At 35.9% G+C, this 13,690-nt stretch overlaps 1 protein-coding gene across 1 annotated transcript; it reads right to left on the bottom strand.

The window, feature by feature from the left end:
• Positions 1 to 9,297: 9,297 nt before the first annotated feature.
• Positions 9,298 to 10,813, bottom strand: LOC102807635 (5-hydroxytryptamine receptor 1A-alpha-like). Its single transcript, XM_006823725.2, has one exon. It carries the CDS (start codon positions 10,650 to 10,652, stop codon positions 9,483 to 9,485), a length of 1,170 nt encoding a protein of 389 aa, XP_006823788.1. The 5' UTR covers positions 10,653 to 10,813; the 3' UTR covers positions 9,298 to 9,482.
• Between the last annotated feature and the right edge of the window lie 2,877 nt (positions 10,814 to 13,690).

The raw sequence follows: 13,690 nt of genomic DNA, 5'->3' as shown, positions 1-13,690 counted from the left end.
ATCAAATTTAGTATTATCACCTGATGTAGTGACAATATCACCTGATCCAATTTAGTAATATCTCATTATGCAGTGACAGTATCACCTGATCCAATTTAGTAATATCCCCGTATGCAGTGACAATATCATCTGATCCAATTTAGTAATATCCCCTTATGCAGTGACAATATCACCTGATCCAATTTAGTAATATTGCCTTATGCAGTGACAATATCAGCTGATCCAATTTAGTAATATCCCCTTATGCAGTGACAATATCACCTGATCAAATTTAGTAATATCACCTGATGTAGTGGCAATATCACCTGATCCAATTTAGTAATATCACCTGATGTAGACAATATCACCTGATCAAATTTAGTAATATCTCATTATGCAGTGACAGTATCACCTGATCCAATTTAGTAATATCCCCGTATGCAGTGACAATATCATCTGATCCAATTTAGTAATATCCCCTTATGCAGTGACAATATCACCTGATCCAATTTAGTAATATCACCTGATGCAATGACAATATCACCTGATCCAATTTAGTAATATCACCTGATGTAGTGACAATATCACCTGATCCAATTTAGTAATATCACTTGATGCAGTGACAATATCACCTGATCCAATTTATTAATATCACCTGATGCAGTGACAATACCACCTGATCCAATTTAATAATATCACCTGATGTAGTGACAATATCACCTGATCCAATTTTGTAATATCCCCTGATGCAGTGAAAATATCACCTAATCCAATTTAGTAATATCCCCTTATGCAGTGACAATATCACCTGATCCAATTTAGTAATATCACCTGATGCAGTGGTAATATCACCTGATCCAATTTAGTAATATCTCATTATGCAGTGACAGTATCACCTGATCCAATTTAGTAATATCACCTGATGCAGTGGCTATATCACCTGATCCAATTTAGTAATATCACCTGATGTAGTGACAATATCACCTGATCCAATTTAGCAATATTACCTGATGCAGTGGCAATATCACCTCATCCAATTTATTAATATCACCTGATCCACTTTAGTAATATCCCCTTATGCAGTGACAATATCACCTGATCCAATTTAGTAATATCCACTTATGCAGTGACAATATCATCTGATCCAATTTAGTAATGTCACCTGATATAGTGATAAAATTACCTGATCCAATTTAGTAATATCACCTGATGCAGTGGCAATATCACCTGATCCAATTTAGTAATATCCCCTTATGCAGTGACAATATCACCTGATCCAATTTAGTAATATCACCTGATGCAGTGGCAATATCACCTGCTCCAATTTAGTAATATCACCTGATGTAGTGACAATATCACCTGATCCAATTTAGTAATATCACCTGGTACAGTGACAATATCACCTGATCTAATTTAGTAATATCACTTGATGTAGTGACAATATCACCTGATCCAATTTAGTAATATCACCTGATGCAGTGACAATATCACCTGATCTAATTTAGTAATATCACCTGATGTAGTGACAATATCACCTGATCCAATTTAGTAATATCACCTGATGCAGTGACAATATCACCTGATCTAATTTAGTAATATCACCTGATGCAGTGACAATATCACCTGATCCAATTTAGTAATATCACCTGATGTAGTGACAATATCACCTGATCCAATTTAGTAATATCACCTGATGTAGTGGCAATAGCACCTGATCCAATTTAGTAATATCACCTGATGTAGTGACAATATCACCTGATCCAATTTAGTAATATCACCTGATGTAGTGACAATATCACCTAATCCAATTTAGTAATATCACCTGGTACAGTGACAATATCACCTGATCTAATTTAGTAATATCACCTGATGTAGTGACAATATCATCTGATCCAATTTAGTAATATCGTCTTATGCAGTGACAATATCAGCTGATCCAATTTAGTAATATCCCCTTAAGCAGTGACAATATCACCTGATCCAATTTAGTAATATCTCATTATGCAGTGACAGTATCACTTGATCCAATTTAGTAATATCCCCGTATGCAGTGACAATATCACCTGATCCAATTTAGTAATATCACCTGATGCAGTGACAATACCACCTGATCCAATTTAATAATATCACCTGATGTAGTGACAATATCACCTGATCCAATTTTGTAATATCCCCTGATGCAGTGAAAATATCACCTAATCCAATTTAGTAATATCCCCTTATGCAGTGACAATATCACCTGATCCAATTTAGTAATATCACCTGATGCAGTGGTAATATCACCTGATCCAATTTAGTAATATCTCATTATGCAGTGACAGTATCACCTGATCCAATTTAGTAATATCACCTGATGCAGTGGCTATATCACCTGATCCAATTTAGTAATATCACCTGATGTAGTGACAATATCACCTGATCCAATTTAGCAATATTACCTGATGCAGTGGCAATATCACCTCATCCAATTTATTAATATCACCTGATCCACTTTAGTAATATCCCCTTATGCAGTGACAATATCACCTGATCCAATTTAGTAATATCCACTTATGCAGTGACAATATCATCTGATCCAATTTAGTAATGTCACCTGATATAGTGATAAAATTACCTGATCCAATTTGGTAATATCACCTGATGCAGTGGCAATATCACCTGATCCAATTTAGTAATATCCCCTTATGCAGTGACAATATCACCTGATCCAATTTAGTAATATCACCTGATGCAGTGGCAATATCACCTGCTCCAATTTAGTAATATCACCTGATGTAGTGACAATATCACCTGATCCAATTTAGTAATATCACCTGGTACAGTGACAATATCACCTGATCTAATTTAGTAATATCACCTGATGTAGTGACAATATCACCTGATCCAATTTAGTAATATCACCTGATGCAGTGACAATATCACCTGATCTAATTTAGTAATATCACCTGATGTAGTGACAATATCACCTGATCCAATTTAGTAATATCACCTGATGCAGTGACAATATCACCTGATCTAATTTAGTAATATCACCTGATGCAGTGACAATATCACCTGATCCAATTTAGTAATATCACCTGATGTAGTGACAATATCACCTGATCCAATTTAGTAATATCACCTGATGTAGTGGCAATAGCATCTGATCCAATTTAGTAATATCACCTGATGTAGTGACAATATCACCTGATCCAATTTAGTAATATCACCTGATGTAGTGACAATATCACCTAATCCAATTTAGTAATATCACCTGGTACAGTGACAATATCACCTGATCTAATTTAGTAATATCACCTGATGTAGTGACAATATCATCTGATCCAATTTAGTAATATCGTCTTATGCAGTGACAATATCAGCTGATCCAATTTAGTAATATCCCCTTAAGCAGTGACAATATCACCTGATCCAATTTAGTAATATCTCATTATGCAGTGACAGTATCACTTGATCCAATTTAGTAATATCCCCGTATGCAGTGACAATATCACCTGATCCAATTTAGTAATATCACCTGAATGAGTGACAATATCACCTGATCCAATTTAGTGATATCACCTGATGCAGTGACAATACCACCTGATCCAATTTAGTAATATTACCTGATGTTGTGACAATATCACCTAATCCAATTTAGTAATATCACATGATGCAGTGACAATATCACCTGATCCAATTTAGTAATATCACCTGATGTAGTGACAATATCACCTGATCCAATTTAGTAATATCTCATTATGCAGTGACAGTATCACTTGATCCAATTTAGTAATATCCCCGTATGCAGTGACAATATCACCTGATCCAATTTAGTAATATCACCTGAATGAGTGACAATATCACCTGATCCAATTTAGTGATATCACCTGATGCAGTGACAATACCACCTGATCCAATTTAGTAATATTACCTGATGTTGTGACAATATCACCTAATCCAATTTAGTAATATCACATGATGCAGTGACAATATCACCTGATCCAATTTAGTAATATCACCTGATGTAGTGACAATATCACCTGATCCAATTTAGTAATATCACATGATGCAGTGACAATATCACCTGATCCAATTTAGTAATATCACATGATGCAGTGACAATATCACCTGATCCAATTTAGTAATATCACCTGATGTAGTGACAATATCACCTGATCAAATTTAGTAATATCACCTGGTGTAGTGACAATATCACCTGATCCAATTTAGTAATATCACATGATGCAGTGGCAATATCACCTGATCCAATTTAGTAATATCACATGATGCAGTGACAATATCACCTGATCCAATTTAGTAATATCACATGATGCAGTGACAATATCACCTGATCCAATTTAGTAATATCACATGATGCAGTGACAATATCACCTGATCCAATTTAGTAATATCACCTGATGTAGTGACAATATCACCTGATCCAATTTAGTAATATCACCTGGTGTAGTGACAATATCACTTGATCCAATTTAGTAATATCACATGATGCAGTGGCAATATCACCTGATCCAATTTAGTAATATCACCTGATGTAGTGATAACATCACCTGATCCAATTTAGTAATATTACATGATGCAGTGACAATATCACCTGATCCAATTTAGTAATATCACGTGATGCAGTGACAATATCACCTGGAATTCTTAGATAGTTCTGTGTTAAGGGTTTGACCATTTGATTTTTGAGGGGGAGGTCAGAATTAAAAAAACAAATTGCGAAGTGAAGGGTTCTTGAAAAAAAATCTTTGCTTCACCAGTGTAAAAAAAATATTTGTCACTATATGACTTTGGGAAAAAATATTTCCATCAGCTGTTGTCGTGCCATCTCTGAATACAGTAGATTCACTTGAATTACTGCGTCATAAGAATATGCCAATTCTTGCCAAGATAAGGGGACACAGAGTACAAGAAGAAACTAGGTCATATATAAATGGATGTCAATGATTCTGGTTTGTGGATTAATTAATAGCAGAGGGAAAATAAATATCTGCATTCACTCTGGTTGCATTTAGATTGTATACCATATATGCTCCATTGGAAAAGCATCTCCAATGGAAGCACATGTACGGCAACAATTGCATTGATTGTATACTGATTTATTAAAATATTATTTATTTTGACCATAGAAACACCTCTGTTATTTATATAAGAGCATGTGCTACTAATAGAGAAATACGGTATTACATGCAACATCTCTGACAATTTAGCTGTTTCAGTTTAAATACATTTTACAGACTAAAACAGAAACATTGTCAGAAAAGTTGCTTGCAATATTGCCGACTACTGTAAAATACTTTATTTTCTTTGGAATTTATTTGTGCTGAAACAGCTATCTGGCATTGTGTGGGTCTAATTTTTACTATGTTGTATTAAGACTCAATGCAATGTATAGAGAAAGCTGCATTTTCACTGAAATTTATTTTGCAGAAAACAGGGAAAATAAAATGCCAGTGCAAATAAAGCATTCCACGGTATGTTATGTGACCACAATAATAGACAAGATACATTCAAGATTGTATGGAACCATGTCTTATTAAACAAGTAATAAATAAAATAAATATCAAAGAAAGCTTAGAAAGAACTCCCGTGTGCTGAGAGAGTATTGGAGACACATTAAAATTAATTCAAAATTTCAGATTTGCTTTTCAAACAAGAAGCTTGGCAACTATTTTTTGTCTGCTATTTGAGATGCAAAACATAAAAAAAAATGTGATTCATCAAAATTTATAATACATACAGTAAATACATTTGATTTTTCATTCATGGTTTTTAGTCTAATTAGTTCTAAGTACCTCTGCGATGAATTCAATTTAAATCTGATTTTAATTTGCATGTTTATCAACATTAAACTAATCATGTCTGTGGATTACCTCAATGAACCAAATGAAGTATTATACAAATTAAGCAATTATTATGCATAGATTTAAGTCTGTATATTGTTTCACGGTGCACATGTACAAAGTTTCATTATAATGTGATGATTAATCCTAACTAAATTAGTGGAAAGCTGAAAAGTAAATTATTATGCAAATTAGGTCATTATTATAGATGTATATAGACCTATTCATTGAAATATGATTATAACCAAAAATTATGATTTATTATGCAAATTAAGTAATTAATATGATCTGATTTTAACCCAAAACTAATCAGGTCTGTGTATTGTCACAGACTATCTATGTACGAAGTTTAATTGAAATGTGATTATATCCAAAAATCAACTAATTATGCAAAATAGTTGATTAATATGCACACATTTTTACTTAAAATTTAAATTAATCAGGTCTTTGGATTGTTCTAGAGCATCTATGTACCAAGTTTCAGTGAAAAGTAATGAAGTAATAGTACTTGAAATATCAAAAGCTGAAAATTGATTAATTATGCAAATTAGATAATCAATATTTCACGCATCTGTCTGTGCATCGTCCTGTGTATCTATGCAAGTTTCACTGAAATGTGATGATCAGTGCCCGAGATATCAGTGGAAAAGCCGAAAATTGACTAATCATTATGCAAATTAGGTTAATTATATGCATGGATTTGGATATCAGCAGAACAGTCAAAGGATAGCTAAAAATTAGCTAGTTATCATGCAAATCAGGTAATTAATATGTATGGATTTCAACCAAAACCTAATCAAATCTGCGCATTGGCCCAGAGCATCTATACACCAAGTTTCATCAAAAACCAACATACGGTTCTTGAGATATCAATGGAATGGACAGACACGGTAACTGCAAACGGGACTATTAATTTAGATTCCGTCCGTCCGTGTGTCCATCCGGAGCCATTTCTCGGACACCCTTTGACCGTTCAAACTTGGTATACAGACAATGTATGATTACCTACATATGCACGCTAATTTTCGGTATGATTCGATTAAATATGGCTGACTGGCATCCATTTTGTCCCTCAAATTTGCTAAACTCTGATATTTAAACATGTCCGCAACTGTTTCTTAGAGCTGAACAGGGCGATACGACCTGATTCAGTCCAATGTTGAATAGGGCATTTTCAATCAAATTTTGTAAGATGACCTTACATATTAGGTTATGGTGCAAGCCATATTTCTTTTGGAGGTACTCGAACAACAATACCCGACTGGCTGCGTTTTTCTTTCATGCTATTTCCTCTGTAAGATATAGTCCAATTCAGTTCAAAGTTTCCATGTAGGTACTATACTGACAGTAACACAATCTATAATCAGTGTTAGTGTCAAAAAAACATTGATCTTTCATTTGTACATGTCACTTGTACTGAACATTTAAATCGACTACAGCTAGTAGTTAACGGTGACTATGCATTATCAATGCTTGTTAAAAATGGGTCATTACGCCTTAGCATTCAGATATGGAAGGAGAGGATGGATGTGTTATGATGGTCTGAGGGACCAACCCTTATCAAAGTACCAATCCATCCCACCTGGCAGTAAAATATCAAGTCTTTGCTACCTCCGTTGAAGATGATGAAAAAAAATGTTGGATATGGTGGACTACTAAAAAAAAATTGCAAGCAAACCTACTGATAAAAAAATCTCCAAACACATAAAAAAAAAATTGCCTTACACTGAGCTGACCTCCCCCCTCTACAATCAAATGGTCCAACCCTAACGAGTGTAGGAAAAGGTTTGATTCATGGGGAACTAAAAAGTAAGAAAGTAACTAAATATTACAGTCAAGTAGAAATGAAAGGCTATCCGGATATTACAGAACACTAAAGTCGTAAAAAATCTGTATATCGTTAGACATCTGTTCCACCAATTTAGTTTCATGGTTCATTTTATCTAAGCCGACAGAGATATCACACAATACATATTTCACAACACGATGTTTATGCTAAAAAGGTCAACTGCTTTGCACTGTTTGATAGGGCTGTCACAAAATTGTCAACTACTACAATCAGAAAATCAATGTAGCAACAGGAGAGGGGAGAAATGATGTTCATTACTAACAAATGTGTTATAAGAAATAACATTACTTAGTCATAGCGCCAAGCATGCGCGAGATTTATGGGTCTCACATAAACAAAGATGGCGACTTTGGCTGTTGCTCAGATCAACGAGTCTAAACTGAGACGTCATCAAGCTTTAAATGGGTATTTCAGGTGATTTGAGGTATCGCATGAGTCACCAGTGGAAATTAATGCAAGTCGCGTCCAGGTCAAACCTTATACTTTGGATTTCCATTGGAAGAACCCATTGGATTGTGGGAAAATCAATGTTCATCAAAACAAATGTCGCACATGCGCAGCGCGCCGACCACCGACCACTTTAACACATGAACAGATAGCTTTCTTTGTGGATTTATTCTTCCATTTTTTCTGAATTGATGTGCATTGGAATTATCAGGATTATGAATAGGATGTATTGGTTAACTAATATCGGCAAAAAAATCCAAGCCATATCCATTTGTAAACTTAGTCTCAATTGTCGACTTTGGAGGTCAGTAACCTGACTACAAAAATCATAATTGGTCTCAAGTCCGTATTGTTACGTTTAGTACACAGGTCATCGTGTGGTGCATGGGAAAGATGCATAAAACACAGTACGGTGCATTTTCACAATAAGTAGTTATATTATCATAAACAGAACAAAAATAGAAGCGTTTGACTATTAATGTGTGTACACAACTCGTAAACAAAACGGCTTAACTGACAACCAAGACGTTAGCAACCCGATACACCATAGCAGATACGACATGGTACATAACTATGGGATGACTTGCAAATATAGATGTGACGGATAATGTCAATTTATAAAAACCCTTTCTATATTTTCGTATTCGACAAATCATATTTTTTGCAATTATACTCTTTTATTAAAAAAAAACACATCAGTAGGTACTTTGTGTAAGGTCACGCTTTATGAATGCAAATTAGCAAAGTGTGTCTGGTTGCCAGGCCGATTGTCGATAGGATAATATCAAGAGAATAATAAATATAAAAACAAATTACACGCCGTGCGTGTTGATATGGGGTAAAATTGATTGATTACACGTAGTTCGAGTGGTTGCCTCACGATGATCTATGAATCTTTGAGAAAACCAAATTATGAAAACAGTCGCTTACGCACCTATGTATTCAACCTGAATAAAATCTGACGTATTATACGGCGTGAATTTTATTTTATACATTTTTTGTTATTTTACTACATAATAATAATATAATAATAATAATAATAATAATAATAATATTATTATTATTATTATTATTACGTACATCTTACATGTATTCGATTACAAAAAAAAAAGCAAATAAATAATTAACTCAAATAAAATATATGATAAAAATAAATAATTAATAACATATTCAAACAAATTGAGAAAAAAATAAAGCCCACTCAAACAAGGAGCATATTTTAATCAGTTTGATATGTACTAAAAATATGCATTATAAAATTACAGCCAAAATATTGATTTGTATCAACCCCTAATGCGGTTATATCGGGCACAACACTGGCAGCCGGGTGACATAGATTTCCAATGAGAGAACACTGCCGTGTATTACCTGGCAGTCGTGAAAGAGCATTTTGTCAAAATACCGTACACAGCAATGCGAAAGCTGTCGTCTCTAAATATGTACAGAAACGGGTTAACCATGGAGTTCGAATATTGTAGCCAGAGGCAGATGTCGTACCAAAAAACAGGAACACAGTAATACCCACAAACCGCGTCAACTATACTCAATATCTGCCAGGGGAGCCACGAGAACGCGAAAAAACCCAATAAAATTCCTAGAGTCTTGGCAGTTTTCTTGTTTCTTAAAACGCGATTTCGTTTTTTACCTCGTCTTTTTGTACGGTTCAACCGACCGGAGTGACTGTCGGGTTTCTGTAGCAGTACTCTCGCAAGGGACCAACTACTTGTGTTATGGTGGCTATGCAACGAGGCGTCACATTCGGATGGCATGCCACCGTCACTGTGGTGAATTTGACTGTGCTGGTTTACCGACTCGCTGCTTTCGAACCCAGAGACGGAGTGTTTCATAACCCAGCGTAAACTCCGTCGTACGGCGCAATACATGCGAGAGTATAGCACAGCCATGACGACAAACGGCACGAAAATCGTCAGGACCGTGCTGAGAATGCTATAATAGACATTGTCAACCCATTCAACGTCACATGTATGCGTGTAGTTGATCACGCTCTTTTGTCCGATCGGTTCCCATAAAAGCGTGGCCGGTAACTCGGCGAACAATCCTAGAACCCACGCCGCTACAATCATGGCAATAATCCGTTTCGGTGTCCTGCTAGGCGGGTAAGACAACGGGTGAACGATACTCAGATATCTGTCAATACAAATGACAGTCATATTGAAAACTGCTGCCGATGACAGAAAATAATCAGCACATAACCAAATTAAACATAGTTCTTTACCGAACTTCCACGTGCCCAGCAGCTGTTCCGTGGCCATCAATGGCATAACCAGCACAGCTATCAGGATATCGGTGAGTGCAAGGCTGAAGAAGAAGTAATTGTTCATTTTACGGACGTGTCTGGATGTACAAAACGCGACGATTATCAGCGAATTCATAAACAAAGCCACGGCCATAATGGCTACAAGTATCGTTGACACTATTACCATTCCAAGTAGACCATAGTTGCGATCCGGTGTTACCAGCGAACTGGGGTCCACGCTGACGACATTCTTACTGAGTATATACGTGAGATTCATTGTACGCTTACAGTAAGGTGTTCTCCCTTTAGACCACAGACGCTGTTTTGACTTGCTTCGTATTCATACCATCCCGAATACTGAATGAGAGTCAAAGTTCACCACAATGTTTTACGATAGTCGATTACGTCTTATTACAGACATTTCATCTGTTCGTCGTATAAAGCCGGAACTGCATTGGGCTTATGTTCAGTCTGGGCGTTTTACTATGATGTCACGTAGAGCCATGGGTATAATTTACATATGAAGTATATTGCATGGTGTTTATTGAATTGATCAAAAAATACTTTGTCGCTGTTTACCCGATGTAATTCTTTTTATAAGAGACAAGAAAGTTATTTTTGTTCCTCGGAAAGAGTCCCATAATGCCCCTCACCCTAACGCTATCCCCAACACCCCAGTCCCTAATGTAATTGTATATGCCCTCCGGATATCTACACTTGTCAAGTTGATGTACATATACAGAGTACAATTAAAATAGGAGATGGTCAAGGTTAGGATTGGAGTATTGGACGAGGGCCCCTAGGGAAATCTTCTTATGTTCTTCTTCTTCTTAGTACAAGTACCGAGGTTAAAGCGCGGCGGTCGTCGCGCAGCGCGTGCTCGAATTTCATGTAAATAAACAATGTATTTTACACGCGTTGTATACGTCGCTATGAGTCCCATATCGAACAGGACGCGGCGCGACGACTACCGCCCTTTAATATTGTATTAAAGAAGCGCAATAACCTAGTAATCCGGTCCCCATAAAAGCTAGGCACATTTCAAAGTCTCGCTGTGTTTCATTTTACGTTTGAGAAACTTACCTAATCAATAATTTACTTGACGATTTCGTCGCAGACCCTCTTTACCTAATGCTTCCTAGCGTTGAGATGGAACAACCAGAGCAAAAGCCGAAAATCACTAATCACTATGCAAATTAGGTAAATAATATTCGTTTGTATCAACGGATGAAAAGATCTAGATCATGTACTAAGTTTCACCGGAATAGCTTGGTTTTGAACATGTTTTTGTTTAACCACATAAAGATTGTCAAATCTTATACCGAAATATATCACACAATTGCATGGGCAAAATGACCCTATACAAGGCTAAATGTCACCTAAAATGCGATGCGAAAGCTAGGGGTCGAGTACTATAGTCACCGTTTTCGTTGGAGTCGGCCACATTATGGTGACCGTAGAAATGTAGCATGCACAGAGAGGCATTTCATTTCAGAACCTCTGACATTTCACCCAGTGCATCCGGTAAGCTGTCGCCTTGTATCGTAATCCCTGAGGTTCGTTTTAAAATACTGGATTTCAATAGACGGCGCTCTATGGGAGACCTGGTCAAGTTTTTCGGTCTTCGCGAGGTTTCAAAACTGTCCACCGGATTCATCGTCTGCTTACACGGCGATGTTCCGTTCAGACATTCCTCCCTGCTTCGCCGGAACATTCACCTTGAAAATTCAAGATGATCGGATTGTGAGTAGAATGCTTGTAATTAATTGGTCGTAGCTAGAAAAAAATGCAGATGAAGGAGAAAAAAAACGAAACACAGTCTCCCAGCCTACAACGTTACAAAAGTACATTTGCGTGACTGAAAATTTTACATGTTTTCATTAGTCAGAATAGTTAAAAAGCCAATAGCAGAATTGACTGTCTGGTAATCCATTAGAAAAATATTGGTGTCGCATATACCGTATTCCCCTATGATGTGTCACTTGTGTTTTAATTTATATGTCACATTTTATAGGATTTAACCATAAATACTATTTTTTTATAATGAGCATTATGTACATGTATGATTATTTATAAATAATCAGATTTCACACCAATTATCAATATCATGTTATTTCGCAATTATATTCATTAATAATCACAATACTAGTACAGTGTAGTGTTAGATGGTCAATTGAATATAACACACCAGTTCAAAATCATGGTAAAACATACCTATCATTGCCACATATTATATCAACACAGTGAAAATACGACACTTTTCATTCCTGGAAATGTCAAAAGGATCTCTTGTTCACTATGAAACATAATTTACAGAGCTCTCGGGTGACTCACACATCCGTTAGTAAGTTTCTACTATTTTATGATCAGTGAAAACGGAGGGGGACAAGTCAAGTGGCTGTACTCCCGGAGAAGTGCTACAGCGCACCGCCGATAAATTAAAGTTATCTAGGTACAACGTGGACACATTTAGTAAAAATGACACATATGATACAGTTAAACGGAATACCGAAATGCCAAACCAGATCATTGAAAATAAACTCGCCCCTGACGTCTGGATTGCGTTTACTGTGAAAAATATGCTACGTGAGATCATTCTGTTTTGTTCTCTGAACCCAAAGCTGTAAGTGTATGCCGAACGTCAGACCAACATGCCTGGCCCCGTACCTAGCTGACATATGGCGACAGTTTTTAAATTGCAAACATTTGCCCAATAGTAAGTAGTATTATTACTTCACGCGTCGCCGTAACCAACATTGGTGACGACGTTGAGTAGACGTCTCGCTCCACCCAGGTGTTACCTTTAGTATACTAGTAGTATATATAAACGATTTGTGACAGCAAATATTGTCAATCCGATTAAAATGTGATGTATTGTAGGTGTGTTTTATTTTATTATTACTATACATGCATTTTTTATAATTTTGTAAAGTTTTATTATTATTACGTACACTTTAAAGCGAAAGGGTCGTCACCTGCGCACGCTCGAGAATTGAGTTCCAAGCGGCGATAACAACACACGCAAAAGCTCATGGGTAGACGCTTGTTTGTAAACAATGACACGCATGTGCAGGTGACGGCTCCCCCGCTTTAAATAAATATAGTATATGAAAAATAATTAAATACAGATAAAAACAATGCAATAAACAAACAAACTAGGGTCTTATTCCTAACATTATAGACATATAATTATTATACTTCAATATTTGCTTCTTGTCGTACTTATATACTAAAGTATATCGTAAAACAGTTGAAAATGTCAACTATTTGTAAATAACTGAGACATTATTTATCAATATATTTATGATTTATCAA

This window comes from Saccoglossus kowalevskii, chromosome 22 (genome assembly GCF_978046115.1).
Source record: "Saccoglossus kowalevskii chromosome 22, keSacKowa6.1, whole genome shotgun sequence".
NCBI lineage: Eukaryota > Metazoa > Hemichordata > Enteropneusta > Harrimaniidae > Saccoglossus > Saccoglossus kowalevskii.
This window is presented reverse-complemented; position numbering and strand designations above follow the sequence as displayed.

What these genes read in the sequence shown, in the direction of transcription:
- LOC102807635 (XM_006823725.2), bottom strand. Translation starts at nt 10,652, where the DNA reads ATGAATCTCACGTATATACTCAGTAAGAATGTCGTCAGCGTGGACCCC.